Below are 26138 nucleotides of genomic sequence, written 5' to 3' on the forward strand. Positions count from 1 at the left end.
GACATCCCTCTCACAATCCGAGACCGCTGGCTCCTAACTGCTCACCTGCCTGCCTGCCTGATCGACCCTAACTGCCCCCCCCACCAGCCTGATCACCCCTAACCTCCTCTGCCTGCCAGCCTGATCACCCCTAACTGCTACCCCTGCCGGCTTGGTTGCCCCTAACTGCCCTCCCCCGCCAGCTGGTTACCCCTTACTGCCCCCCCTTCCCCGCCAGCCTTGTCACCCCATGCAGCCTGCTGTTCAGGTGTTTGGTCGTCCCTCACTAACCCTCCTGCCGGCCTTGTCACCCCACACAGCCTGCTGTTTGGTCGTTACTGTGAGGCCGTCCTGACCAATTTGCATATTACCCTTTTATTAGTATAGATCCCAGCAGTGGAGGGGGGTGTGCCTCCAATCTTCCCATGTACCATGTGACTATTGGAAGACACTGGCATAGCTTGTGGACTCGCATTTCATTCGCTTCATGCGTCACCTCTGGGGCTCCTTCGAGGATGTAGATCCACTAAAATATCTTCCCTAAATGTCAGCCCTGGCATTAGGGACTGTTGTAGATGGAGGAGCCTCGTAAGATTTCTTAGGTGGCAATTTTCAGGGAGTCCTGGCTCCCGTCACCTCTGAGGTGCCTTCCCTGAGTCTAATAGTTATTTATTGCTTCATAGCGTGTTATCTCCAACACCTAACGGCTTAAACAATAAGCATTTATTATGTCGTGCAGCTTCTGAAAATGAGCAATCTGGGAGCAGTGTACAGGGTTGGGACTTGAGATCTCACAGGAGGTGGCAGTGAAGACACCCGCTGGGGCCGCGGTCACCTGTGGGCTTGCTTGGGGCTGGAGGCTGCGCTTCCAAGGATGGCACACAGGCCTGGCTGGGGCCGCAGTTCTGTGGGACTCCTCGAGGGTCCTCCACTGAACTGCCTGAGTGTTCTCTCAACACGGCAGCTGGTTTTCCTGGTAAGCGATTCCGCAGAGCAAGGCAGGAGCCACAGTCTCTTTGCTGACCTAGCCATGGGCGGTATGTACCTCTGCTCCTGCCCAGTTCTGCTGGCCCCACCCATCAGCCCTGAGAGTGCAGGAGAGTTCCCACAGGCCGTGGGTACCAGCTGGCCAGGAGCCGTGAGGACAGCCTTGGAGGCTGGCTGGCACACCATGGCCGTAGCAAGGGCCCGTCTCCAGCAGCCTCCTGTCTGAGCCTCCTGAACAGGCCTGCCTTGATCTGCTCCAGATAGTGCGTTCTCTTAGAAAATTAATTTTTGAGGATGTACCGACAACAAAAACAAAGAAGCCGAAGCTGAAGTGAAGAACAAGAAGAGTTCTGTCCTCATTTTCCCTAGTTGTCATCGTGGCCCTGATGATGAGAGATTTGGTGGCTCATCTCTTCATTCCGTGCCTCCTGCCCCCTCGTATGTGAAGCCGGTAAAGGCAGCACCCGCATTGGACAGAGCAGAGGGAACTGGGCAAATTTTAATGCCCTCCTTTCAACAGTGTGGGAGAGACTGTCCCAGTTCTTCCTTGAAGCGGGTGGGAGTGAGGGCAGAAGGGAGAAACTGAGGCCTGACTTTTGAGAACATTTAAGGCTCCATGCCTTGAATGTAGAGCCTTCTTATACTATAAACTCGTTTATAATAATAATCCTATATAATAAAAGCCTAATATGTCTGGTCGTCCGTTCAACCAATCAAAGCATAATATGCTAATGATATGCTAAGGCTGCTCAATTGCTCGCTATGATGTGCACTGACCACCAGGGGACAGACACTCTGACCAGTAGATTAGCTTGCTGCTCGGGTCTGGCCAATCGGGACTGAGTGAAACGGGTTGGACATACCCTGAGCCCTCCCGCCTCCCTCCCCAGCCCTGATCATGTACTGGTGGGGTCCCTTGAAACGGGCTGGACATGCCCCAAGCCCTCCCGCATCCCTCCCCAGCCCTGATCATGTACTGGTGGGGTCCCTTGGCCTGGCCTGCCCCCTCTCGAAATCAGGATGAGAGACTCCACCCACCCCCAGGGCATGAATTTTGTGCACCGAGACTCTAGTTCAGTGGTTCTCAACCTTCCTAATGCCGAGACCCCTCTCGCAATCGGGATGAGAGACTCCGCCCACCCCCAGGGCTTGAATTTTGTGCACCGAGCCTCTAGTTCAGTGGTTCTCAACCTTCCTAATGCCACGACCCTTTAATACAGTTCCTCATGTTGTGGTGACCCCCAATTTCATTGTTACAAATTGAACATAATTAAAGCATAATGATTAATCACAAAAACAATATGTAATTATATATGTGTTTTCCAATGGTCTTAGGCGACCCCTGTGAAAGGGTCGTTCGACCCCCCAAGGGGTCGCGACACCCAGGTTGAGAACTGCTGCTCTAGAGGCTCACCGTGTAGATAAGTAGGGGCGAGTCCTTTATTTAGGGGGTGGTCCAGCGTTGGAACGGGGAGGGATGAGGTCCACGGGAGGCAGGTGTCGGAGGTCTGTGATGCTACACCGAGGAGAGCACATTGGATTTGAGGTCAGAAGTCTGGGGTTGACCCAAAGGGGTCGCGACCCACAGGTTGAGAACCGCTGCTCTAGTTAATAATAATAATGGCAGCTGATACATATCTACTACTTACAGGGTGCCCAGCTCTAAGCCCTCTACATGAATCATCTCTCTCTGCCCAACAGCCCTGGACGTTGGCATATTATTACCCCTTGTTTATAGGTGAGGAAGCTGAGGTTCCACCAGGTGGTATTACATCTTCCAAGACGGGGAGGAGTTTGACAGGTGAGGCGACGCACCAGGGCATCCTCACCTGAGGGCACATTACAGAAATAAGGAGGCTCAGCTAGTCCTCCAGCTGGCTCAGAGCAGGAGTGCCATGGGAGGTGGGGCGGGCTGTGGGTGGTAATGATCCCAACCACATCTGTTTTCATGCGCTGTGGGTTAGGTGTTAGACACTGCACTTTACATGTGTTAGCTCATGGAAGCATTTTCACCTCCCTAATTTCATCAATGGGAAGGTTTAGGCTTGTCGAGGCCACATAGCTAAAAAGCCCATGTCCACATTGGGAATCTTTTTTGGTTTTTGATTGTGGAACAATGAAACATTGAAACCACGTAACATGAAGTTTACCCTCTTAATCATTTTTAAGTGCACAGCTCAAGCCGTGCTGATTGTGTGCATGTTGTTGTAGGACAGACCTTCAGAACTTTTTCATCTTGCAAAACAGAAAGTCTGCACTCATTAAACAACTCTTTCCCTCTCCCCCGTCCCTGGAAACCACCATCTGCTGTCTGTGAATTCGTGAACTTTAGGTACCTCGTATAAGTGGGATGGATCATTCAGCATTTGTCCTTTTGTGGCTGGCTTATTTTACTTCGTGTAATGTCCTCAATGTTCATACATGCTCTAGCATGTGACAGGATTTTCTTCCCTTTTTAAAGAAGAATATTACTCCATTGTGTGTGTGTGTGTGTGTGTGTGTGTGTGTGTGTGTGTGTGTGTGTGTATACACCCCATTTTGTTTATTTCTTCATCTGACAATGGACACTTGGTTTGCTTTCATCTCTTAGCCATCCTGGATAGTGCTGCTATGAACCTGGGTGTGCAAATATCTATTTGAGATCCTGCTTTCAGTTCTTTTGTATGTATTTTTATTGATTCCAGAGAGGAAGGGAGAGGGAGAAAGAGAGAGAAACATCAATGATGAGAGAGAATCATTGATCAGCTGCCTTCTGTTTGCCCCACACTGGAGATCGAGCCCGCAACCTGGGCACATGCCCTGACCGGGAATTGAACTATGACCTCTTGATTCATAGGTTGATGCTCAACCACTGAGCCACACTGGCTGGGCTGCTTTCAGTTCTTTTGGAGACATATGTCTCCCAGATGCAGTTCTCGATTATATGGTAATTCTATTTTTAATTTTTCTGGGAACCACCATACCCTTTTCCATCGCGGCTGCACCATTTGATACTCTCAGCTGCAGTGCACGGGGATCCAATTTCTCCACATCCTCGCCACAGGCTGTAAATCTTAATCTGTGTTAGCTTCTCTCACTGCAGAAGTGGACTACAAACTGATCACAGAGGATTTTGAAAGAATATGTTACGTGGCCCTGTCTCCCCTCCTGCACTGCCTCCCTGACCCGCACACCTCCTGCTTGCTGTGCTGTGAAGCACCCGATATGGAGGTTCCCGTGTGGACTGTCCATGGAGGCGTGTCCATGGGGCCGGCACCAAGGATGCTGTGAGATTTATAGGATGTGGTCACCCCAGGAAGGGGCTGACCTCCTGGCAATTCCCGGAGGTGTGACAGCTCGCAGCTGCGTGGGGACAGCACTCTGAGCAACCCGCGCAGCACGTACCTATGGAAGGGGCATTTGGGCAGCGCCCACCACACCTGGCTTATGGCAGTAGCTTCTGGACTGTTCTCTCTGCTTCCTAGCTTGCTCCCCTGCCCCCACCCATGCACACACACACACACACACACACACACACGGAAAACCTGTTCTCCGCTGGCATCTTGAGAGAGCCTTTGGAAAGAAAAGTCAGATCAGGCCATTTCTCAGCTCTGAGCCCTCCCGTGGCTTCTCTCCTCACACACTGGGAAAGGCAAGTTCTTACAAATGACAGTGAGCGCAAAGGGTCAGCCCCCTGTGCCCCCTCTGGTCTCAGCTCACCGTCCTCCTCACTGCCTCTCTCCCAGGCAGCCCGGCTCCCCCGTGGTCCTGACGCACGCCGGCTCCCTTGCTCTGTCCGCTGCCTGGAGCATGCAGCCTGGATACCTACAGGCTCATTTCCTCATTTACTTTACATGTTTGTTCCAGTGTCCCCTTAAAGTGATAGCTGCCCAAGCAACCCCACTTTAACCTCAGGGCCCTCCTCGCCACCACACACGTCCTTTATCCCTTGCTTCATTTTCATCCAGCATTCTGTATATTTTAATTATTTATACAGGGTATCCCAAAAATTTATACACACTCTGAATAATTATTAATTCCAGCGGGTTCACTCTGAAAAGAAAGGAACATCAATGGAGCTATCAGCTTTAAAGTGTGTATACATTTTGGGGTACACCCTGCCTATTTGTCTGTCTGTTTTCTGTGTCCCCCAGTGAGAATGCCAGCTCCCGTGGTGGTGGCAGGATGGAGTCATTTGCTCACTGCTGTGCCCTCAGCTCCCACCATTGAGCCTGGCGCACAGTAGGTGCTCAGTCCTCATTTGCAGAACGAGTGAATGTTTGGCGAATGTGTGTCAAATTTTGGGGTCAGGCCAGCCATCCAGAGGCCCCGTAGGTAGGAGCGTAGCATGCAGCTACCGCGGTGGATCAGTATCAGGCGGTATTTGGACAACACATTTGCCTGAACATGGGTCTGCCCTACCCATTAAACTTCTGTTGACCCCAGATCGTCTCACCCATTCATGTGCTTTCTCAGAAACGCTTGGGTTTCCACTCCCCCAGGTCATGCTATTCTTCCTGATACAGCAGATCCATCCTAAAGCAGGCCAGGAATGTGCAGGATGGAGGAGGCCGGATGGGCATTCACTTCTGGCTCATTCATTGGGCCTTGACTCTGGAAGAGGCACTCAGGGTCACCCCTGGAGGTTTGGCCCATCTTGTCCCCACACTGGGCCCTGTTGCCCCTGCCATTCGCCTGCCCCTTGCCAAGTCCCGGCATGGCTTTGGCTTCCCCTGCAGTTAACAGGTGTCTCCTGATTTCTACGAGGTTGAAATAATTGTGTCTTTTGGGTCCATAATCCAGTATTTTGAGCAAATAAAATTCTGTCGGTAGTTTCCCAAGGGAGGAAAGGTGCCCTGGAAGTTTGTAAGATGCTATTAAGTGCTCCATTAGTGATACTTTTTATTTTATTTTAATCGTTACATGTGTGCTTTACTGAAGCAGGGTAGTGTGGGATTCTGAACTCTACCCATTTGTCACCAACCGGCTGAGCCATGGGACCTCGGACAAGGTACTTAACTGCTCTGGGTCCCTCTTTCTTCACCTTGAATTTTGGAAAACCTTAGATATTAGGAAAACTCTGCCTAGAAGTTCTAAAGCCCTCCTTTTATAGAGGAGTCACTGAGGATCAGAGAGGTTAAGTAACTTGCCCAGGGTAACCCAGCTGGCCAGAGGCAGAGCTGGGGCGCCATCCGGCTCTCCTGACTTCCAGGGCTTTGTTCTTTGCACTGTGGAAGCTGCATCGCTTTGCCTGTCCCTCACCCTGGAAGGCCTGGGAGTGCCACCCTTACTGGTTTTATACAAGTGAAGGAGGAAAGGTATTGGGAATGGGTTCTGTGAACGCCCCTCATACCCTCTCAACATAACCACAGCTAACGTCTCCTGAGTTTTTACCAGACATTTCTCGGTGCTTTATTTATTGATTGATTGATTTTTATTGATTTTTAGAGAGAAAGGTAGGAAAAGGGGGAGGGAGGGAGGGAGGGAGAGATTGAGAGAGAGAAAGAGATAAACATCGATCAGCTGCCTCCTGCACACCCCCTACTGGGGATCTGGCCCACAACTCAGGCATGGGCACTGACCAGGAATCGAATAGGCCACCTTGTGATGCACTAGACGATGCCCAACCAACTGATCCACACTGGCCAGGGCACCTCAAAGTGCTTTAGACGGAGCAGTGGTTTCCAGAGTGTGGTCCCTGGGCCATCAGCATCACCTGGATGCAGGTAACCCTCAGACCCCCTGGCCAAGCCCTGACTCGGGAGCTCCGGGGGAGGGCCCAGCTCTCTGTGCTAAGAAGCCTCGCAGGGGTGTGGTGCATGCTCGAGTTAGAGGGCCACAGGCTCCGGGTCCTCAACAGCCCCTTGAGGGTAAGCAGTGGGATGTCCCTGAAATACAGGGCAAGTGGCAGCAGGGAGGTGGAGACCAAGGTCCCCTTCTGCTGCGTGTGCATCCAGTAAGCGTGAGTAAGCAGCTCACCACCCGTACCTTCTTGCACCCAAGCATCTGGTCCTCACAGCAACCCAACAGGGCACCCATTTTTACATGCATGTTACAGATGAGCCAGTGAGGCTCAGGGACATTAAGTGCCTGCTTCAAGGTCACACAGCGACACAGCGCTGAAGGTGCAGCTCAAACCCAGGTCTCCTGACTCTCGTTGGTTTTCATCACTCCCTCGTCTGGGCCTCTGTCCCCAGCTGTGTGCTTCTCTGGCTGCCACGTGACAGCAGCTGCCTCCCCACCTGGCCCCTGCCCAGAAGGCTGCAGCTGCGGCCCAGCATCACACTGAGCCTAACTTTTCGCCATTTTTAAATCGGTTTCCCCTCTCACTCCCACTCCTGCTGTTCCCCTGATAGGAGAAGGTTTTCCCTAAATTGTGCCCCCAGGCAGAATGCCCTGCAGGGTGTACCAGGCCTTCTGGGTCACTGCGGATGGTGTTGCTAGGGCAACAGGGCCGGGCAGAGTGTTGATGACTTTTGCCAGGGCCACTGTTCGTTTGCCTCCATCCTGTAGTTTGGTCTGAATTTCTTTTGGGACAATGCTTATCTTCCCCAACTGGCATATATGTGAAAACAGCCCTAGGGGATTTTTTTCTGTCACATTGGAAACTCCAAGAAATGCTCTTGTCCTACCTGAGTTCTTCCTGCGGGTCCTAAAAGTGACAGCAGCTGAGCCCAGCAGCATCGGGAGCGAGCCTAGTTCACAGCTACGGCTCTCCTACCTACACATCCAGGTACACATTCACAGCGTACAAGGTGGGCAGGGCACCCTGTGCAGGATGAAGGGTGTGAGCGGGAGCCTCCATGGGCCTCCTTAGAGAGAGCCTTGTGGTCCATGTGTCTGTGGAGTTTGCTGAGCTCCTTAAACTTTATCCGTGCAATTACACATCCCCATGTGTGGCACAGGGGTGCACTCCTGCTTCGTTTCACTTTAGGGATAAGCACTGTATCTGTGAAGGTTTCAGAGTCTTCCCCTCCAGCCTCCAGGACAGAGGGGATGTGAGGAAAGGGCACCAGAATTGGTCAGGAAACTTGGCTCATTCAAAACGTGTGGAAGCCAGTTGGCGTGGCTCAGTGGTTGAGCATCAACCTATGAACCAGGAGGTCACAGTTCGATTCCTGGTCAGGGCACATAACCGGGTTGCAGGCTTTATATCCCCAGTGTGGGGAGTGCAGGAGGCAGCTGATCAATGATTCTCTCTTCATTGATGTGTCTATCTCTCCCTCCCTCTTCTTTCCACTCTCTGAAATCAATAAAAATGCATTAAAATAAAAACAAAGGAGTGTAAGGGGTGTGATGCAGGGCCAAAGGCCTGGGCAGGGCAGAGGGAAACCAGGGAGGGGTGCCAAGCTCCCTGGAGGGAGTCACGGCAACCTCTGGGGAGGGGTGGGAGGTGGGGGCCTTGTGAAACCAGCAGGAACTGGAGGTGTAGGAGGGCCCCTGGCAGGAGCGGGGAATCTGACCTGTCCTTGCCGCCCTCATTGACCGAACTCCTCCAGAACCCAGCAGTTACAGGAGCCTGCAATTCGGTCTATAAAGGCCGGGCTCCCCGGCACAGAGGAAGCTGGGGAAGGGTAGAGAGAGGGGGCCTGGAGGGGCAGATAAGAACATCACCCCCCCCACATCCAGGCCTTGTCACCAGTAAAGGCTGGTGTGACATCTCTCGAGTGCAGGGAGGAGGGCTCCTGACCGACCGCCTTCCTCTACTTAAAGAGGGTTTCTCTCGGCAGCTCTTTGGACCACTTGGGCAGGATCGTTCTTGGCCGTGAGGGCCGTCCTGTGCGTTGAGGGATGTTGAGCAGCATCCCTGCCCACCCCAAGGAGAGACGAGCAAAAGGACTCCAGACATTGTCAAAAGCTCCCGGGGCCAGGGAGTGAGTGAAGCGCTGTCGGGGCCCAGAGGCTGACGGGCGGGACGGGCCTCTCCCTGAGCTCGAGGAGCAGGTGTGTGCGGGATGGTGAGCCCGACTGCAGGATTTCTGAGACAGGATCCTGACGAGGCTGGACGAGGCTGAGGTCCAGCTTACGGCGCTGAGCGCGGGTGGCCCGGGGGAGGGAGGGCCATTGGGACTGAAGAGGTCATGGACGTGGTGTTGGATGCTTCACCCCGGGGTGGTGAGGCTTCCCTTGCTGGTGTCGCAGGTGGGGTGTCATTGTTCTCAGAGCCCGAGTGGGAAGGGCCAGGGTCTCAGGACTGTATTCTGCAGTGGCTGACGAGGATAACGGGGAGCCGGAGGCCCTGCCATGGGAGGGAGGGCTGTGGGTAGTTCTGACCATGCAGAGGCACCTACGGAGCACCCTCCATTATTTAAGTGTCAGGTGCCAAAGGGAACATGCTTATTCTGTGCTTCTCCCTGGACAGAACGAGGCTGCAGGGGGTCAGGAGGCTGGTGCCCAGGCCAGGAAGGCCTTGCTTTAGTAGAAGAGACAACATGGAGAGGGTGAACCCTGCACTCCGGAGTTGTTTTGAGAGAGGCTGGATGGCTGCCTGTAGGGGGTGCCCTGGAGCAGGACTTTCCAATCTGGTCAAGTCCTGCCCATTTTATTATAGAAAAGGCTAACTGTAGAGCACCAGGGGGGAAACAGGCAAAGTTGCTGGCAGCAGAGGGTGCTGAGCCTGAGGGGCCAGCCCTGCCTGGTAGCAGGAGAGCTTGAAGAGATGAGTACCTCCATCGCCTGGAGTTCACGTACGGCACACCAAGCGCTGAGGCACCCCGTTTGGGAAGCTCGGTGCTCAAGGACGTTTGTGCTGTGCCTGGAATGCAATGTGCCCAGCACCGTATTCTGCTTTTGGCATCGTTCCCGCACATGCTCCATGACATTCTGCAGGATGTGTTATGCCTCTTACGTGACAGGGAGTCACCTGACACTGCACTACCTGACACTACATTTGCAGGGTCACCTTGGGTTAAAGGGCAGAGCCAGGATTCATTCATTCACATCTGGGGCCCATGCTCTTGACTACTTAGATGATAAGATCCATCAGGCTCCCTTCAATCTGCCAGTCTTCGATTCTTTGAATGATACCGAGCTGTGGCCCATATTGACCCCTCTGCCCCTCTGCCATGTTATCAAGTTGACCCAAACCTGAGACAGTTCATGGGAACATTTCACAAGCTCTTGGAGCCACCTCTTCTTGGTCTGAGATCCCCGATGGCCAGCTCATCCTTTTGGGGCATATTTTCTTTCCTCTCTCTGGTTGCCATCTGTCATCGTCTCCAGCTTGGGGGCAGGGAGCTCACTGTTTGTCTGTTTGAGCCAATTGCCATGTCTCTCATCCCCAAAATGTAATTGAAAAGAGCCTTAATGGTTTCCAAATGATGATAGCTCCATAAACCGATTAAAAAGGCTTAATAAAACTGTCTCGAGTTATTTTCCAGAGCTGCAGCCTGTGTACTTTGTTTTCTGATGATCCCAAGAAGAAGTAAAGGCCATTTTTCTTTGTCATGCGGTCGGAAGCCCTGGGAAGGCCCTTCTCCATGGGTCTAACTGCTCGCCCTGTTTTTGTTTGCTTCCCAGACGATCCACGTTGCTATTGTCTGCGCAGGATACAACGCCAGCCGGGATGTCGTCACCTTGGTCAAGTCTGTCCTGTTTCACAGGTGAGCGTGATGGCTACTTTCTGCAGGTGTGGCGATCTGCCTGTGTGTGTTTCCAGGGGGAAGGGTTAGATCCAAGCACCCTTTCATCAGACATTCAAGCTGCCATGAAGATTTAACTTTTTCCTGAGACCTTGGGGAGACTATCTGTGTATGTAAAAGGCTAATATGCAAATGTCCATCTGACCAGTAGCTATGATGTGCACTGACCACCAGGGGGCAGACACTTAACGCAGGAGCTGCCGAGCTGCAGTGACTTGGCAGCAGTGGTTCTTGGATGACACACCCCGCCGGAAACCAGAGAGGAGGGAGCCCAATTCCTTGCAGGGCTGCGCGATTCCACCTTTGGCCGTGGGTTATGTTGTTGCTGGGGCACTGCCGGCCCTGAATCTGGCTTACTGCACACTTGCGTTTACGTTCCACACCCTGTATGACAGCAACTTTGCAGCGTGCCCTCTCGCACTCTGGGACTCCTCGGGGCATGTCGAAGAGCCAGTTTTGGCCTGATCCTCACAGGCCAGGCCGAGGGACCTCACCTGCCAGAGGGTCCCTGTTCACTCTGCAGATGCGCTTCAAGCCACAGCACCACTATAGGTGCAGCTGGCCTGGGAGAGACTGCGGGAGATTGGCCCCAGGATGTGTCCATCCTGTCTCGCTCAGTCCCGCCCCGCCGCCACCTTCTAATTAATTTCCTTTCAGTGTGCACGAATCCATGCACTGGGTCACTAGTTGTGTTAATAATGTTTAATAGTAGCGATTAGGTGCTGTCTCAGTGTTTAGAATTGCAGCTTTTAGACCTGAAGGGACCTTCAAGGACACCCCAAATTTAATGCTCCAGTTCTTCATCAGCTTCCCTTGCCTGACAGTCACCAGACCTCTCTGTGTACACGTCCCTTTTGCCAGGTTGTGGCTGAATTGTGTGTGTCGCCCCAAAATACTTTATCTGTTGGAGCTCTAATCCCCAGTAGCTCAGAATGTGACTGAATCTGGAGATAGGATCTTTAAGGAGGTGATTCAATTAAAATGAGGTCAATCGAGTTGGCCCTAATCTGGTATGACTGGTGCCCTTATGGGAAGAGATTAGGACACAGACTCACACAGTATGAAGACCATGTGAGGACATGGAGAAGACAACATCTACGAGCATCTACAGCTAAGACAGGAGGCCTGGGAGGAAACCAACCCTGCCGACACCTCAGTCTTGAACTTCCAGCCTCTAGACTGTGAGAAATTCTTTGTATTGGTTAAGCCACTCAGTCTGTGGCATTTTGTTACGGCAGCCCTAGCAAACTAAAATAGGTTGCATTGTCTTTTCCATTGTAGCCTGGCCCACCTCTGGCCATTTCTGACCATTAGAGAGTCCCTGCCTTACGTGAAAGTGCAAAATTCTAACCTACAGATGATATCCATGGCCCCAGGGGGTCCACATGGAACCAGCCCCAGGAAGGTCAGATGCCTCTTCCTCCTGGAGATGCTTGCCTTCCTGAGTCATCGCTTCTTCCCCTTAAATTCCAGGCGTTGGCCTCTAATTTTCCCCGGGACTTTCCTTCTCTGTGTTGAGTGATACCTCGGCATCCTTAGGGTCTATCCAGATTGAACCCCCAGCTCCAGCCAGTGTCCTTGGCTCTGTTCAAAGAAACTTTCCAAGGTTTGGATGAAGCTTACCCAGAGCTTTAGCCAACAGCATACAAATGTATCAGGTGACGGGGTCAGGATCCGGAAGGTTCTCAGCAGTAGGAATAGCCACAAAAGTCTCCGCGTTCAGTTGAACAGAGATGAATGGAAAGTTTGATGCTAGAATCCAACTTTCAGAGGCATCAGCAGAGACAGGAGAAATGGGCACCCAAGCGCTGCCAACCCGGCACGAAACAGGGTTCATCTTGGGTTCAGCCCCCCATCCAGCCCATCTATTAGAAGTGCCTCAGGATTCTCCCTTGAACATCTTTTCCCACTCTACCCTTTCCTCTCCTCCCACTGTGACTGGCAGAGTTCGGGTATGCTTAGTTTCTCTGGCACTAGTCCTTCCCGTCTCCCCACAGCCAGGCTCCTAAAAGGCCAGGATGGTATTTCAGACACGAAAATCTGGCTTCTCAAAGCCCTTCGTTGGCTTTTCCTTGTCCAGGGGAGAGAACTGAATCTCTTTACAGTGTCACACAGACCATCCGGATGGGATGTCATTCCCAACGGTGTTCCCCCTCTCCTCCCCTTGCAGATACTTCACGCTCCGGCAACACTGACCTGGTCGCACCCCCACCTGCTGCAGGCGTGCCCAGGTGTGCCCTGCCTGCTGTCTGTCCTCATTCAGCGCTGTCTGCCCATTTCTGCCCTCTTCCTTCCTCTCCTCCCACCCTAACTTGCAGATTTGCCTTACTCTTTAATACTCCGCATAGGCATCATTTCTATTAGACAGCCCCCCTGGAGGTGTAGGTCTAGGTTGGGGCTTGCCTCCTATAGCCCATAATGCCCTGTGCATCTTTCTGTTATTATTTTTATTACATTGCATTTATTTATCTATTTCTGTTGTGCCTTTTGTAGTAGAATGTGGGATGTGTGCCTTATTTTTTTCTGTCTTTCTAGTATCTTAGCCAAGTACTTAACACACATTATATGCTCCCTCAATGTTTACTTGGTTGACAACTGAACCTAGGGTACTTCATTCATAAATAACCTGAAGATATATTTATTCAACCGGTTAACACCTAGTTCAGTTTCACATTTATGCCACTGTCTTGCTGACTGATTTTTAGCAGGTCATTTGAACTCTTTAGACCAAGCATGTCAAACTCAAAGGCTAACACGGGCCAAATAAATGAGGCATGCAGCCCATGGGCCGTGAGTTTGACATGCTTGCTTTAGACATTAGCTCTTGTGTCAGTTTGCTTTTGCTGCCGACCAACTCACCCTAAAACTTATTTGGTTGAAAAGAACATTTCTTTATTAGCTTGGCTCTTTGTACTGACCTCACCTGGATGGTTCTTTAGCTGCGTCCCCCCCCCCCCCCCCCCCCCCCCCGGTGCCTGCAATCAGTCAGTGGGGTAGCAAAACATCCCTCACTGCCTCCTGGAGGGGGAGGGGGTTGGGAGAAGCTAGCAACATGATCCTTACACCCTCAGGGGTGGGGCTCTCAGCTCCTCCTCATCGCCCTGTCCAGTTGGCATGGTGACTTTGGAGAAGGAAGGAAATGGGAATGGCCAAGTGGGGCTCTACCCCACATCTTCCGAGGTGTGGCGGGACGCCCCTCCCACACCGCCGCGGCTCTTGGGTGCTTTCTAAGACTCCACGTGGTTCTTCACCTTCATTGGCCACTTGAAACCAGGCGTTTTGGGACTGAACATTGAATTCAATGAGTGGTAATCAGCCTTTGATGTAATTATTCCTTCTCTCCACTAAAGAACTCAGGTCCCTCCCCGATCGGGGAAAAAAAACGAAAAACCACTCTTTAGAGAAGCCTATTTGCATGGCCACAGACCGTGAATTACGTTATTTCTCAAATTTATGGCCAGTTTTCAGGTCACAGAACCTTCTGGTGGTCGTGTTTGGTGTAAATACTATTGCTGTTGCTTTAGCTACAGATCCGATAATCCCGATAGTTGCCGAAATGGTGAGAATTCTATTGAGTGCAAATTCTTACGCCTATGGTAACGACACAGCAGCATGTAAAAAATGTAATGTAAAAATAGCAGTCGTTGCACCATCACGGGGGCATGGAGATTTGAGAAGAAAGCACCTACTTCTGAGGTGTTACGAAAATTCTGCACCCCACGTCAGTGACCAAATAACCACTTCCGCCCTCCCACCCAAGAAATTTGACCAATGAGAATGGTCCTGTGAATTGATAGGCAGGGGCTTTTGAGTTTAGATATCGAGATAGCAGGACTTTTGAGAGGGTTTTCAGCTCAGAAAGTCCAGCTATAAATAGTTTTCTTGCTTCTAGCGCACGTTACAGGGATTAACACACACATGATGATAAAGCACTTTGACAAACGAGGTACCTCCTAATGGAAAGAATAATATAATAATAGTAGGGCAGGATGGCTCTTTCGGCTTTCACTGTGAATTACAGTAATTAGATTTGTTTTCCAGACAAGGTTTTCGGCAGATTTTCATTGAAGGCTTGCTTTGTTACTCGAAATCAATGTTACTTCTGCAGTCTGCCCGCTGATGGTAGTAGGCACACTGTATTATGAAAGGTAGGAAAAGAGTGATACGGACACTCATACACATGGACACTGGCACTGAAAATGGCTAGGGCAACTTTTTGGAAAGAAATGTCATAGTAGAATGCCCAAGACCATGATCTGACATGACTACGTTAGGGGCTCTGTCTTAAAAGGCTAATCCTAACGCACAAAGGCTTTTGTGAAATATTACTTACAGTCAGAAAAATTTGAATAGCACTTATAAACAGTAAGGTTAAATAAATGGAACATCCTCTGACACTAAACCACGTTCTTGGTTGGTTTTAAGAAGGACGTCATAACATAGACATAAATGCTATTTTATGATACAAAATAAGTGACAGCAGAATTCAAAAACGTATGCATGCCCTAGTCAGTTTGGCTCAGTGGTTAGAGCGTCGGCCTGTGGAAAAAGAGTCCCGAGTTCGATTCCAGTCAATGGCACATACCTCGGTTACAGGCTCCTCCCTGGCCCAGGCCCTGGTCGGAGGCAACCAATTGATGTGTTTTCTCTCACATTGATATTTCTCTCTCTCTCTCCCTTTCTTTTCCACTCTCTCTAAAAATCAATGGAAAAACATCCTCAGTGAGGATTAAAAAACAACGACAAAAAACAACAACATATGCATAGTATCATTCCACTATATAAAAGTGTCACATACACACAGATACACATCTACCTGGTGTAAATACAGGGGATAGAAGACTAGCAGAAAATAAATTTTAAATGGAATTTTTTGCATATTGTGGTTGGGGGTGATCTTGCTTTTGTTTTCTCTTTACATATATTTTGGTCATCTCAGTATGCAGCCTCTATGGTGAAGAAAAAGCTGGTGAGAATATAATAAATTCAAAATATACGTGAACAAAGGCTTATCTAATAGAAAGTAGCACAATGTAAATAAAGTCTTTGTCACCTGGCTGGAAAGATGTTTAAAGAAAAATGTGGGGAAGCCTGTAACTCCAATCCCAATTGCAAATAAACTGGGAAATATAGCTGCTCTTCAAGGAAACGGAGCTTTTAGTGAGCCGAGAAAGAAAATATTTATTTAGTAACTTACATGTTTACCTCCTGGGCAGGAAAGTTGGCCAGCTTGTAAAAATTTAATATTTGCTTGCTGGGATGATCTACTTACTTTCACACTCAACAGTCCTGTTCGCAGGAGGGAGCGTGGCGATTCCCTCACTGTGCATATCAAGCAGCTGGGTTGTTGTTTTGGGTGTTTTGTTTGTCTGTTTGTTTATATTAATTTCACATGTGCCCCTGAAGACCATGGAGGATAAAACAGCATATTCGTGACCAGTATCTGCCTCTAACTGTCTTATTGCTTATTCAGCCTTAAACTTATTATAGAAGCAGTTTCCAGACTGTGAAGGGAGGAACTAGGATTTGAATAAAACCAAGAACCAGAGCTAGATGGGGATTCTGGTCTTGCCATCCGTGAGCTGGGAGCCACTAGGCAAGTCACTGTACTTGGAGCTCTGGCTGGTCCCCAAGCTGTCACTCAGCCTGTTTTGACTACCAGAGGAGATGATCTGTGTGAAGCATCTCTGCATTTTATTTATTTAACAAATACGAATGCATCAGGCTCTGTTCCTCGTGTTTTTCAGATATGAGTGCATAGGTTTCTTTGAGGTGGATACTGCTATTGTCCCCATTTTACAGATGATGAAACTGAGGATCAAGATGTTAAATCAATGCAGAGAGGATGGGCAGGGCCAGGTTTGATCCCTGTCAACCTAGCTTCAAAGTCTGAGCTTTCATTCAGAAAAAAAAAAAGTTACCATTTTGAGTATCATTATTCTTTTATTTTTAATTATCATTTGGGGGGACCATGTAGACATTGCTATCACTATTGTGACTCTTCATAGTCGTCTTCATCCTCTCAGGTGGGTATTTTTAGGGTACTGAGTATGAAATAAATGGAAGTTTTAAAGGCCTGGATGACTTAAGACAATACCATGGAATAAAGAAAAGAAAAAAATTATAACTATAGGAGAGGAAGACTATGTTAATTGACTTGATTGTCATGATTATTTCATAATGTATAAATATGAAAACATCACCTTAAATGTTTATGATACTTCATGTTTACCTTAAAATATATACAACTTTTATTTGTCAATTATCTATCTATATAAAACCCTAATATGCAAATCAACTGAATGGCAGAACAACCAGTGGAACGACAGGTCACTATGACATGCACCGACCACCAGGGGGCAGATGCTCAACAGAGGAGCTGCCCCAAGCCCGCAGGCCCCCACCAGTGGCAGGTGGCGGGGCCGGCAAGCAGGTGGTGCCAGGCCAGCCAAGGCGGGTGTGAGCAGGGGTCCCCAAATCGCCCTGCCAGTTGCCCTGCAGATTGGCCCTGATCACCGGCCAGGCCTAGGGACCCTGCCCATGCATGAATTTCTGGACCAGGCCTCTAGTATCTCAATCAAGTTAAGAATAAAAAATATGGACAGGGTAATATCTTTAAACGGGCGAGAGAGCTTATGCTCTTTGGTTATGCACATGCACATGAAATCAGAGAACGAACTTGTATAGGTCAGATGCCAGGCATCACATATTTTGATTCCACCTTCATCCCAGCCCGGTCAATCAGTGCCATTATCCCCACATGTGAATGAGGAAACTGAGGCATGTAGAGGTTAAAGAGCTCATTCAAGGTCACGGGTAAGGGATGCTCCTGGGATTCCAGCCTCCCCTCTGCAAACCCCAGAGTCCATGCTGCTCTTACTACCCCAGGAGGCCTTTTGATTTTCTGGAAAGTGGCTCTGTTCTTCTCCCATGGAGAGCTTTTCTGACATGAAACTGACTTGTGCTCGAATCATCCCACATTATCAAGGCCACCTGTCCTCCCGCACCCCAAGACCTCTCACTGGAAACCTCATTCTGGCCGCCACGTTTTCCCGCAGTGAGTTCTGTTACATCTCTAAGTGCAACAGAATCACTGAGCGTTCAGGTTGCCATCACCGGCTCCTTCTTTTTCTCAAAATTGCAGTTCCATTCCCAACTTAATAATTAAGGAGTGTTCAGCTCGGATGTCCCTGTGTAGTTTAATAAAAACAGACCCTGGGTTGCCTTGCAGGGGCCGTGGCACATTCCCGACAGGCTAAGGAAGGAAACGCGAGGAGAAAGCTGAGGTTTAATCATCTCTGCCTCTTTGTGTGACCATATTTATTGCATCCCACCCTGGGACAGGGGAGCAGTGGAGGCGGCCAGAGCATCGCTCATTACCAGCCGAGTTGCAGGCCCTGCTGACGATGAGGCACGCGCTCGCTCGCTTCTTTGTTGTAAAAGCTCAGTCTTATTTGAAGTCTGTGGCAACGTCTGTGTGTTTGAACCCAGGGAAGCTGTCTGGGACCCACACTGCTCCGCCTGTACAGGCAGGCGCCTCTTCGCATGGGTTTAAAGCAATGCTCCCCAAAATGTACATATAACCGGCGACAGGTATAAAAGGCTAGGTCAGGTGTTGTGTAGATATAAAGTTAGGTAGCATTGAATAAAGAATGGAGAGAATTAATCCCTTTGGGATTCTTTTGAATGAGTTCTGATTATCATTAGTGGTGAAATTCACTTCGGTGTAACTGTGTCCTTAGCATCTGTTGTCGGATCTCCCTCAGAACAAAAGAGAACAGGATGGAGACGTGGCCTTGGATTGATCTTGGAATTTGCAGGGCCCTGTTGTTAAAACTGGTGCTTACCTTGTGAGGTAGGAACCGACTGTGAGACTCAGAAGTGACACAGGGAAAATGAAATAGCACCTTTGTTGTCTTGAATTCTGGGGTGTCATTTCAAATGTGGGCACGATCAGGCTCCTGTTTTTGACCCTATGAATTGGGTTGACCTTCTGGTCAGAGGCCAACTGGACAGTTACAGGCCTTCCTCACCTGGGCAAGCCACTGAGTGCACAACAGCACAGCCCCCCGAGGAAGAAGTCCAGGAAGAGCCCAGCTCACCAGGCCTGACTCCCTCTCCCAAACTTACCATTCAGACCATCACTCCCCGTCTCAGGCAAAGGAGTCAGTACAGGGGTGTAATTGACGTTCTCTAAAATTCACTTTTTAGACGTGTACACTTGGTGGGTCTTTAGTGTATTCACAGTTGTGCAACCATCACCTCTATCTAACAGTAGGCCGTTTTCATCATCTCAAAAGCAAATCCTAATACCCAATAGCAGTCCCTTCCACCTCCATCCCCTGATGCTACAGATCTACGTTATCATGGATTTGTTTATCTGGACATTTCATAGCAATGGAATCGTACGATATCATTTAGTCTTTTGTGGCTGGCTTTTTCCACCTAGCGCAGTGGTCGGCTCTTTGGCCCCGTGGCATGGGCCATGAAGTTTCAATCGCACTGTACGTGCGTGCCTGCACATGGTATTTTGTGGAAGAGCCACACTCAAGGGGCCAGTTTGCCGACCACTGACCTAGCGTAATATTTTTAAGGTCCATCCATGTCATAGCACCTGTCAGTACTTCATTCCTTTTTCATTGCTCAATAATGTTCCATTGTATGGATAGACCACGTTTTGTTTATCTGTTCACCAATTGGTGGCCATTTGGGTTGTTTCCACTTCTTGACTTTTGAATAATGCCACTATGAAGATTTGTATACCAGCTTTTGACATATGTTTTTGTTTGTTTGTTTTAGGGCAGAGAGTTTATTTTCTTTATTAAATTTACTAGAGGCCTGGTGCATGGATTTGTGCACATTGAAAGGAAATTAATTAGAAGGTGGCGGCGGGGCAGGACTGAGAGAGATGGGATGGACACGCCCTGGAGCCAATCTCCTGTGGTCCCACCCCGGCCGCCTGGCTGGAAGGGCATCTGCAGAGTGAGTGAGGTCCCTCCAGCAGGTGGGGTCCCTCAGCCTGGCCTGCGGGGATTGGTCCGAAACCAGCAGTCCAACATCCCCCAAGGGGTCCTGGAGTGTGAGAGGGCACTGTACAAAGTTGCTTTCGCTCGGCAGCTCGTGCGTTGAGCGTCTGCCCCCTGGTGGTCAGTGTGCATCATAGCTACCGATTGGCCAGTCGGCTGGTCGCTTAGGCTTTTATATATATAGATGTAGATTATAAATTCTAGTTTTTAAAAAAATTGTCATAAGTTTTCACAAATTATGGGGGACATATAAGAAAAGGGAAGGAAAAAAAGGGATGGATGAGTTAATAAATGAAGCTCTTTTGCTTTATGATACCAGGTAACCAAGATAATCATTAAATGATCTAGCCAGTTGAATTCTTGGGCCACTCTAGGCAACCCCAAACTTGCTGGTTTGGATGTACAAGTTTCACTTAGAATTGAACCAAGACATTGGCTTTTAAGAAAGGGCCTGGGCACCTTTAATGTGCTCAGTTACACTTGGAGGCTTTGCAGCTGGGAGGGCTCCCCCGTCACAGAGGACCGAATGGGAGGGCCCTGTCTGACAGGTATCCGGTGACATTTCTTCCCTATGTCTGATGCTACTAATGAGTGTTCTAAATCCCTTCATTCAGACTTTTAAGAAAACGGAAAACGCAACCTTTTATGAGAGGGAGGTAAGCCAATGCTTTTGATTACAGTGTGGCTGCCCGTATATTTTCTGCCTCATACGCTCATAGCAAAGTGCAGACCCCATTCCCGTTTGAAAGGCAGTCTCATCATGCTTGCATCTGCAGGGCCCTCCATTACGCTGCCACTCGGATTCAGCTGCTGGCCGCCATCTTGGCTGACAGTTAATTTGCATATACTCACTGATTAGCCAATGAAAAGGGTAGCGGTTGTACGCTAATTACCATTTTTCTCTTTTATTAGTGTAGATATAGATTGGAGTAAAATTGGTTAATAAGATCATATAGGTTTCAAGTGTACATTACTATGATATATGATCTCTATATTGCATTGTGTGCCTACCACCCAAAGTCAGATCATCTTCTGTCACCATATATTTGGCCCCCTTTACCTTTAACATGTTTTCATATACTTTTTGTATATAACTAGGAATGGAATTGCAGAGTAATTCAGCAATAGTACTGCTATGCTTGTGTGAGGGGTACAAGAGAGGACAAAATGAGCCCCCACGTAATATGCTGGACATTTTTCTGGGGGCTGGGCTATACCCATGAGTGACAGACCCAAGTCTATCCCCGCGGACAGAGATGGTACCTAACAAGCACTCCACAGTTAGTAACCTGGCGGGGCAGGAGGGTTGTGATTGGGCTGTCTTGATTCCAAGGGGCCTGTGGAATATGAAGGGGAGACCATCTGGTTGGCAGTGGATTAGCATGTTAAAGCTCAAGGGGAACTTGGTTTCCATGGGGACTCCAGGAAAAGTGGTCTGGGCAATGTTCTCAGGTGCTTTCTCTGTGGCCACCGAGAGGTGTGGCGGACAAGACCGAGCTCTCACGATGAGTCAGTGTCAGCACATGTCACCTGCGCTGGGAGCCCCCCATGTCCCCTGGTTGAGCATTTTCACAGTCTTCTGAGGGAAGTGCATGAGGCACACCTGGCCCCTGGGGCCGTGCAAACACTAGTTTTGCCCTAACGATGAGCTAAGTGTCTGTGGATTTACTCTCCCTTCTGAGAAGGCACTTGGGACCAGAGGAAGGTCATGGAGGGGACACCTCATAGGAACGCTTTCAGCAGCCTCCTCTACCAGAGCTGGTGTGTCTCCTCTGTAGCCAGGTTAACGTCCCAAATTCTAGGGGTGATCGCTGCCCGTGGAGTCCCCCAAGCCTGCCTGGCTCTCTTTCTCTTAGAGACTGCAAGTCACACATCCTAGGAGGCCCCATACTCTGTCCCAGCCTGCCAGGAAGTCTGTCGCTCTCTTTTTATCCTGCCCATGCCTGGCATACAATAGGTGTTCATCACATGTCCTCGTATGAGCCACCCAAACAAGACTCACTGTTCCACAGACATGCCGTGTCCTTCCCTCCCGCTGGCCCTTTCCTTATTCTCTTTTATCCTTCAGGATGCCTGCCTCCATCCACCACCTCTTCCCACCCAGAGGCCCATGCCAATGCACGTCTCTGGGAACTTCCTGTCTTCTCTACCAGCGAGGAGGGGTCCCATCACTCTGTGCTCCTCCCTGCAGAGCCCCCTGATTGCATGCATAAGGTATTCCCACCCAACTCCAGGGGTGCCCTTCACTGTCTGTGTCAGCCTCTTCATGTGTGCCATTCCCCAACTTTGCAGTTGCATGGGGCAGCCCAGCATTGTCACACGCATGTTCTCACGGTTGTGTAGTTACCATGATCTCTCTTCATTTGTCCCCGCCACATGGATAGCTGAGGAGAGGACTTGCGCCCATCTCTTATGCCTTATCTGTGTCTGCTCTGATAGCCCTGCATTGGATGTTTCATCATTCAGCTCTGTGTTTTTTTTTTTTTAATCTATGGATGGAGGAACTAATTGAAACACTTTATTTGAAAAATGATGCATTAATCAATAAAAAATTTAAAGAAAAAGAAAAATGATGCAAAAGCACTGAGAAAATAACAGTTTCATAAGTTGATGTTGACAATGGTTGTCTGAGTTCGTTGGGGCTGCTGTAACAAAATACCACAGTCTCAGTGGGGTGTCAACAGCAGAGCCTTGTCTCCCGCAGGTCTGGAGGCTGGGGGCCCCAGGTCATGGCACCAGCGTGGTCTGGTTCAGGCCGGGGCGGGGCGCCTGCTCCCTGGGTGCGGACTTCTCTCTGTGCCTTCCCGTGCTGGGAGGAGTGAGGGGTGTCTCTGGAGCCTCTTCTATAGGTGCACTAATCCCTTTCAGTGGGACTCTGCCCCTTGAGCTAATCACCGCCCTAAGGCCCACCTCCTGATACCATCACCTTAGGGGTTAGCACCCAACATATGAATTTGGGGGTGGGGGGTGGGGAACACAAATATTCAGACCATACCAATGGTCAGCACATTGAAATCTTACCATGCAGTGAAATCGTATCATGACATATGTACATATATACATATGTATATACATATCACTTAACCCCTACAATTGCCCAGGGTAACATTGCTCAGCATTATTGTGCCTGTTTTGAAGGTGAAGAAATTGGGGCCCAGAGCGATGATTAACCTGCTTATGGTCACTCAGTAACGGATGCAGCCAGGGTCCCAGCCCAGAGGTTCCGGGGCAGAGCCCAAGGCGGCATCACTGATGAGGATTGTGCCATCAGCTGTGCTACCTTCATAGAAGGGGGCGTTGGCTTTCTCTTCCTGGTGCATCAGTGTGTGTTGAGCACTGTGGATGCCAGCCCCTCCGCGGGGCCCTGGGGATGGAGAAGAAAAGATGGCTCCTGTCCTCAGGGTGTCACAGTCTGGACCAGAGCCAGGGGTCTGAATGTGCATCACAGCGCCGTGCTATAGATGGTTCACTTGCCTTTCCTCTGCGGTGCTGAGTTAGCAGGAAAGGGACATGGATGTTCTCTGAGACAGTTTCTAGGAGGAGACGACTTTCAGAGGGAATTTTGAAGGATGAGCAGAAACCCCTGTTCAAGGAGGGGAGGGAATAGCACGAACCAGGATACAGACATCTGGTATCATCGCCCCATGTCTGAAATGACGCCATCCCTCCGTCCTGGATAAAAATGCAAGCTGGCAATTATACAGGCTTATCTTGCTCCAGCCTCCTCCTTCCATAAGGCTCTGCCGGGGCTCTGGGGGAGAGGGGAGTGGCTGTGCCAACGCTGAGGGCTAAGTGGACCATCTGTCTTCCCAGGGGCTTTGACCGGCTGCCCCTGACGTAGCCTCAGCTAAGCCTCTGGCCAGTGAGCAGACATGACCCCTCAGGCCACCGGTCCTCGTCAGGCTCCTGGCAGCCCTGCTGCAGGGAAACTGAGGGCAGGCCTGCTCCCCCCCATCCCCTTTGCACGGATGGTTCCGCGGAGGAATCTGCCGCTTTCAGACAGTGGTCCCATGGAGGAACTCTGTCGTGCTAATTGTTTCTGCCATTCACTTCCTTCAGATTATTGCCCTCATGCACCTGTTATGTGTATGGCAGGTTGGCCTTGGATAAGAGCTTTCTTCAGGTCCAGGCTCACTCGTCCAGCCCCACCCTGCTTGGCCACCTCACCTCACAGTTGGTGCACCCAATCCCCAAATTACCACCTTCCTCCAGCGTCTTTCCTCTTCCAGCCCCTGTCCTGGAGACATCAGCGCCCACCAGGAATCTCAGCGTCACCTTCGGCTGCTTCCTCTCCATTTTCCTCACATATAACTCTCTTCAGGACCCTCCAGATTCAGCCTCCTGGCCGGCCGCTGTCCTCTCACCGTCTTCATCAGATCCTCAGTCCACATGCATCTCGTCTAATCTCTTCCATGATGTGTCCACTTGTTACCCCTCCTCTGTCTACCATCCACCACCCATCCACCCAGTCAGATCCTTTGTGAATCCTACCACATCCCAGACACCAGACGCGGTCATGGGGCAATCCACTCAAACACACCTGGCACGATCCTTGACCTCCCTGAGCTCAGTCAGGTGAGATGTAGACCAGCAAGCAGGTGATCCCTACCTGCGGAGAGGCATGTGGTACTGAGGTGCCTGCCTGTGAGGAAGGGCCTGACCTAGTCGGGGTAGTCAGGGCAGGATTCAAAGAGCAAAAGGCAGCCCTCAGAGCTGAAGACTGGGTGATGGGCCATCCAGTGCTGAATGGGGGGCGAGGAGGAGCAGAGGCCAGACAGGGACCGAGGTGAGGGCAGGGATGGCGTGTCTTTACTCACCCCGTGTCCCCTGCATCCTGCCCATTGCCTGGCAGATCGTGTGTGCTCAGTAAGTATTGACCGAATGAGCCAGGGCGAGAGGGTTTCCTGCAGAGCAAACTGCATCGGAGAAGGCTCGGGTAGAAAGAGAGCGTGGGGACGGGAGGCTGGGAGCCGGGCTCTGAGTCTGGCCCTTAGCACAGGGCTGCCCGGAGGCCGGGAGCTCAGGGGCAGGCCACGCTGCTCCCCACACCTTGCTGATGGAGTCCAGGCTGCTTAACGATGGTCATTGCTTCCTGTGCCCTCTCATCTCCCCCTTCTCTGCTCTAACCGTAGAGTCCTGCTCACCACTCCCTGTCCCAGCACCCCTGTGTGCGGCCACAGTCCCTTTATTCTCCTCTCTCCCTTCACCTCCTGTCAGTCGTCTATCTGTTAAGGCGCTGCGTCTCCCACTCATACACGTCCTTCGGACCCGGTCAGAACTGGCCCTTCCGTCTCTTTGCTCCCATAGCACTTGTGTGCTGTGCAGTCATTGCCACATGATCACACTCCACTTCATGATAATGGCGTTTCACTGTGGGCCGCCCGTCTCTGCAAACAGGATGAGCTCCTTGAGGTCAGAGGGACCAGGTGGTTCTCATCCGTAGGTGCTCCGGCATCATATTAAAACTTCTGTTGTTGTTTTTACCAGCACAATAGTATTTATGATAGTTCTTCTGTATCAAACTAATTGCGTTGTGCCCGGTAGTCCCTCAGGAATCCGGCATGTCTGCTGTTTATGAATATTCTATGTTTGCTATTGATATGCATTATAGATGGCACTTATTTCATTTAATCGGTACAGTGGCCTGATGAAGAGGTGTTTCCAACATTTAACAGAGGAAGCATTAGGTGTGCGGAGGTATACCTGACTCAGGTGTGGGGAGATATACATGACTCAGGTGTGGGGAGGTATACCTGACACAGGTGTGCGGAGGTATACGTGACACTGGGTAGTCCACACTCCTGAATGCCAGCTCTGGGAGTGAACTCAGCTTTGCCCTGTGTAATGCTGAGCTGTACTCCAGTGCCGCCTCTGTAAGGCTGGTTGACAGAGGTGGGATGAAGAAAAGCTGTAGAAGCATGAACAGTGAGGTACACTGATATCCAGTGACGGGCCCCTGGTGACTCCTTCTGGGTGCCTGGTTTTCTTTGGGAGAGAAACAAGCAGGAAACAGACCTCAGGATGGTGCCGGCTGCACCCAGCGGGCGAAGGAAGCCAGAAATAAGGGGCCAGTCTGAGTGTTACCGTGCTCCACTTAGGACACCCGGGAACACAGGTGTCTAACTCAGAGGTACGGTGGTTGGCTTGGATGGCGTGTCACCAGCCATTTCACCCTCCTGGTCCTTGTCGTCACCTGAAAGGCTGAGGTTGGTAGCATGTCATCACTCCTTGCCAGCCCCGCCACCCTCGCCAGTGGGCACTGGTTTGGTCACATGCCTGATTTGCTTTCCCAGTTGCTGTTGGAAACTGGCCACAGGTAGAGGGTGGGTGAGGGGTGAGGGTGTGCTTTTGGGGCTCAGTGCTCCCTGCTGACCCACGCCCTGTCACTCCCCACAGGCGGAACCCTCTGCACTTCCACCTCATCGCCGACTCCATCGCCGAGCAGATTCTGGCCACGCTCTTCCAGACCTGGATGGTGCCCGCCGTGCGCGTGGACTTCTACAACGCGGATGAGCTCAAGGTACGG

General features: G+C 50.4%; 1 protein-coding gene across 1 annotated transcript in view; it reads left to right on the plus strand.

The window, feature by feature from the left end:
• Positions 1–26138, plus strand: part of LARGE (like-glycosyltransferase) — a 457548-nt gene that overhangs the window by 208603 nt on the left and 222807 nt on the right. Inside the window, exons 4-5 of the mRNA XM_014532296.1 lie at positions 10465–10547; positions 26009–26132. Coding sequence (XP_014387782.1) covers positions 10465–10547; positions 26009–26132 — 207 coding nt within the window. The remainder of the gene's footprint in view (positions 1–10464; positions 10548–26008; positions 26133–26138) is intronic.

Source organism: Myotis brandtii, unplaced genomic scaffold, assembly GCF_000412655.1.
Source record: "Myotis brandtii unplaced genomic scaffold, ASM41265v1 scaffold876, whole genome shotgun sequence".
NCBI lineage: Eukaryota > Metazoa > Chordata > Mammalia > Chiroptera > Vespertilionidae > Myotis > Myotis brandtii.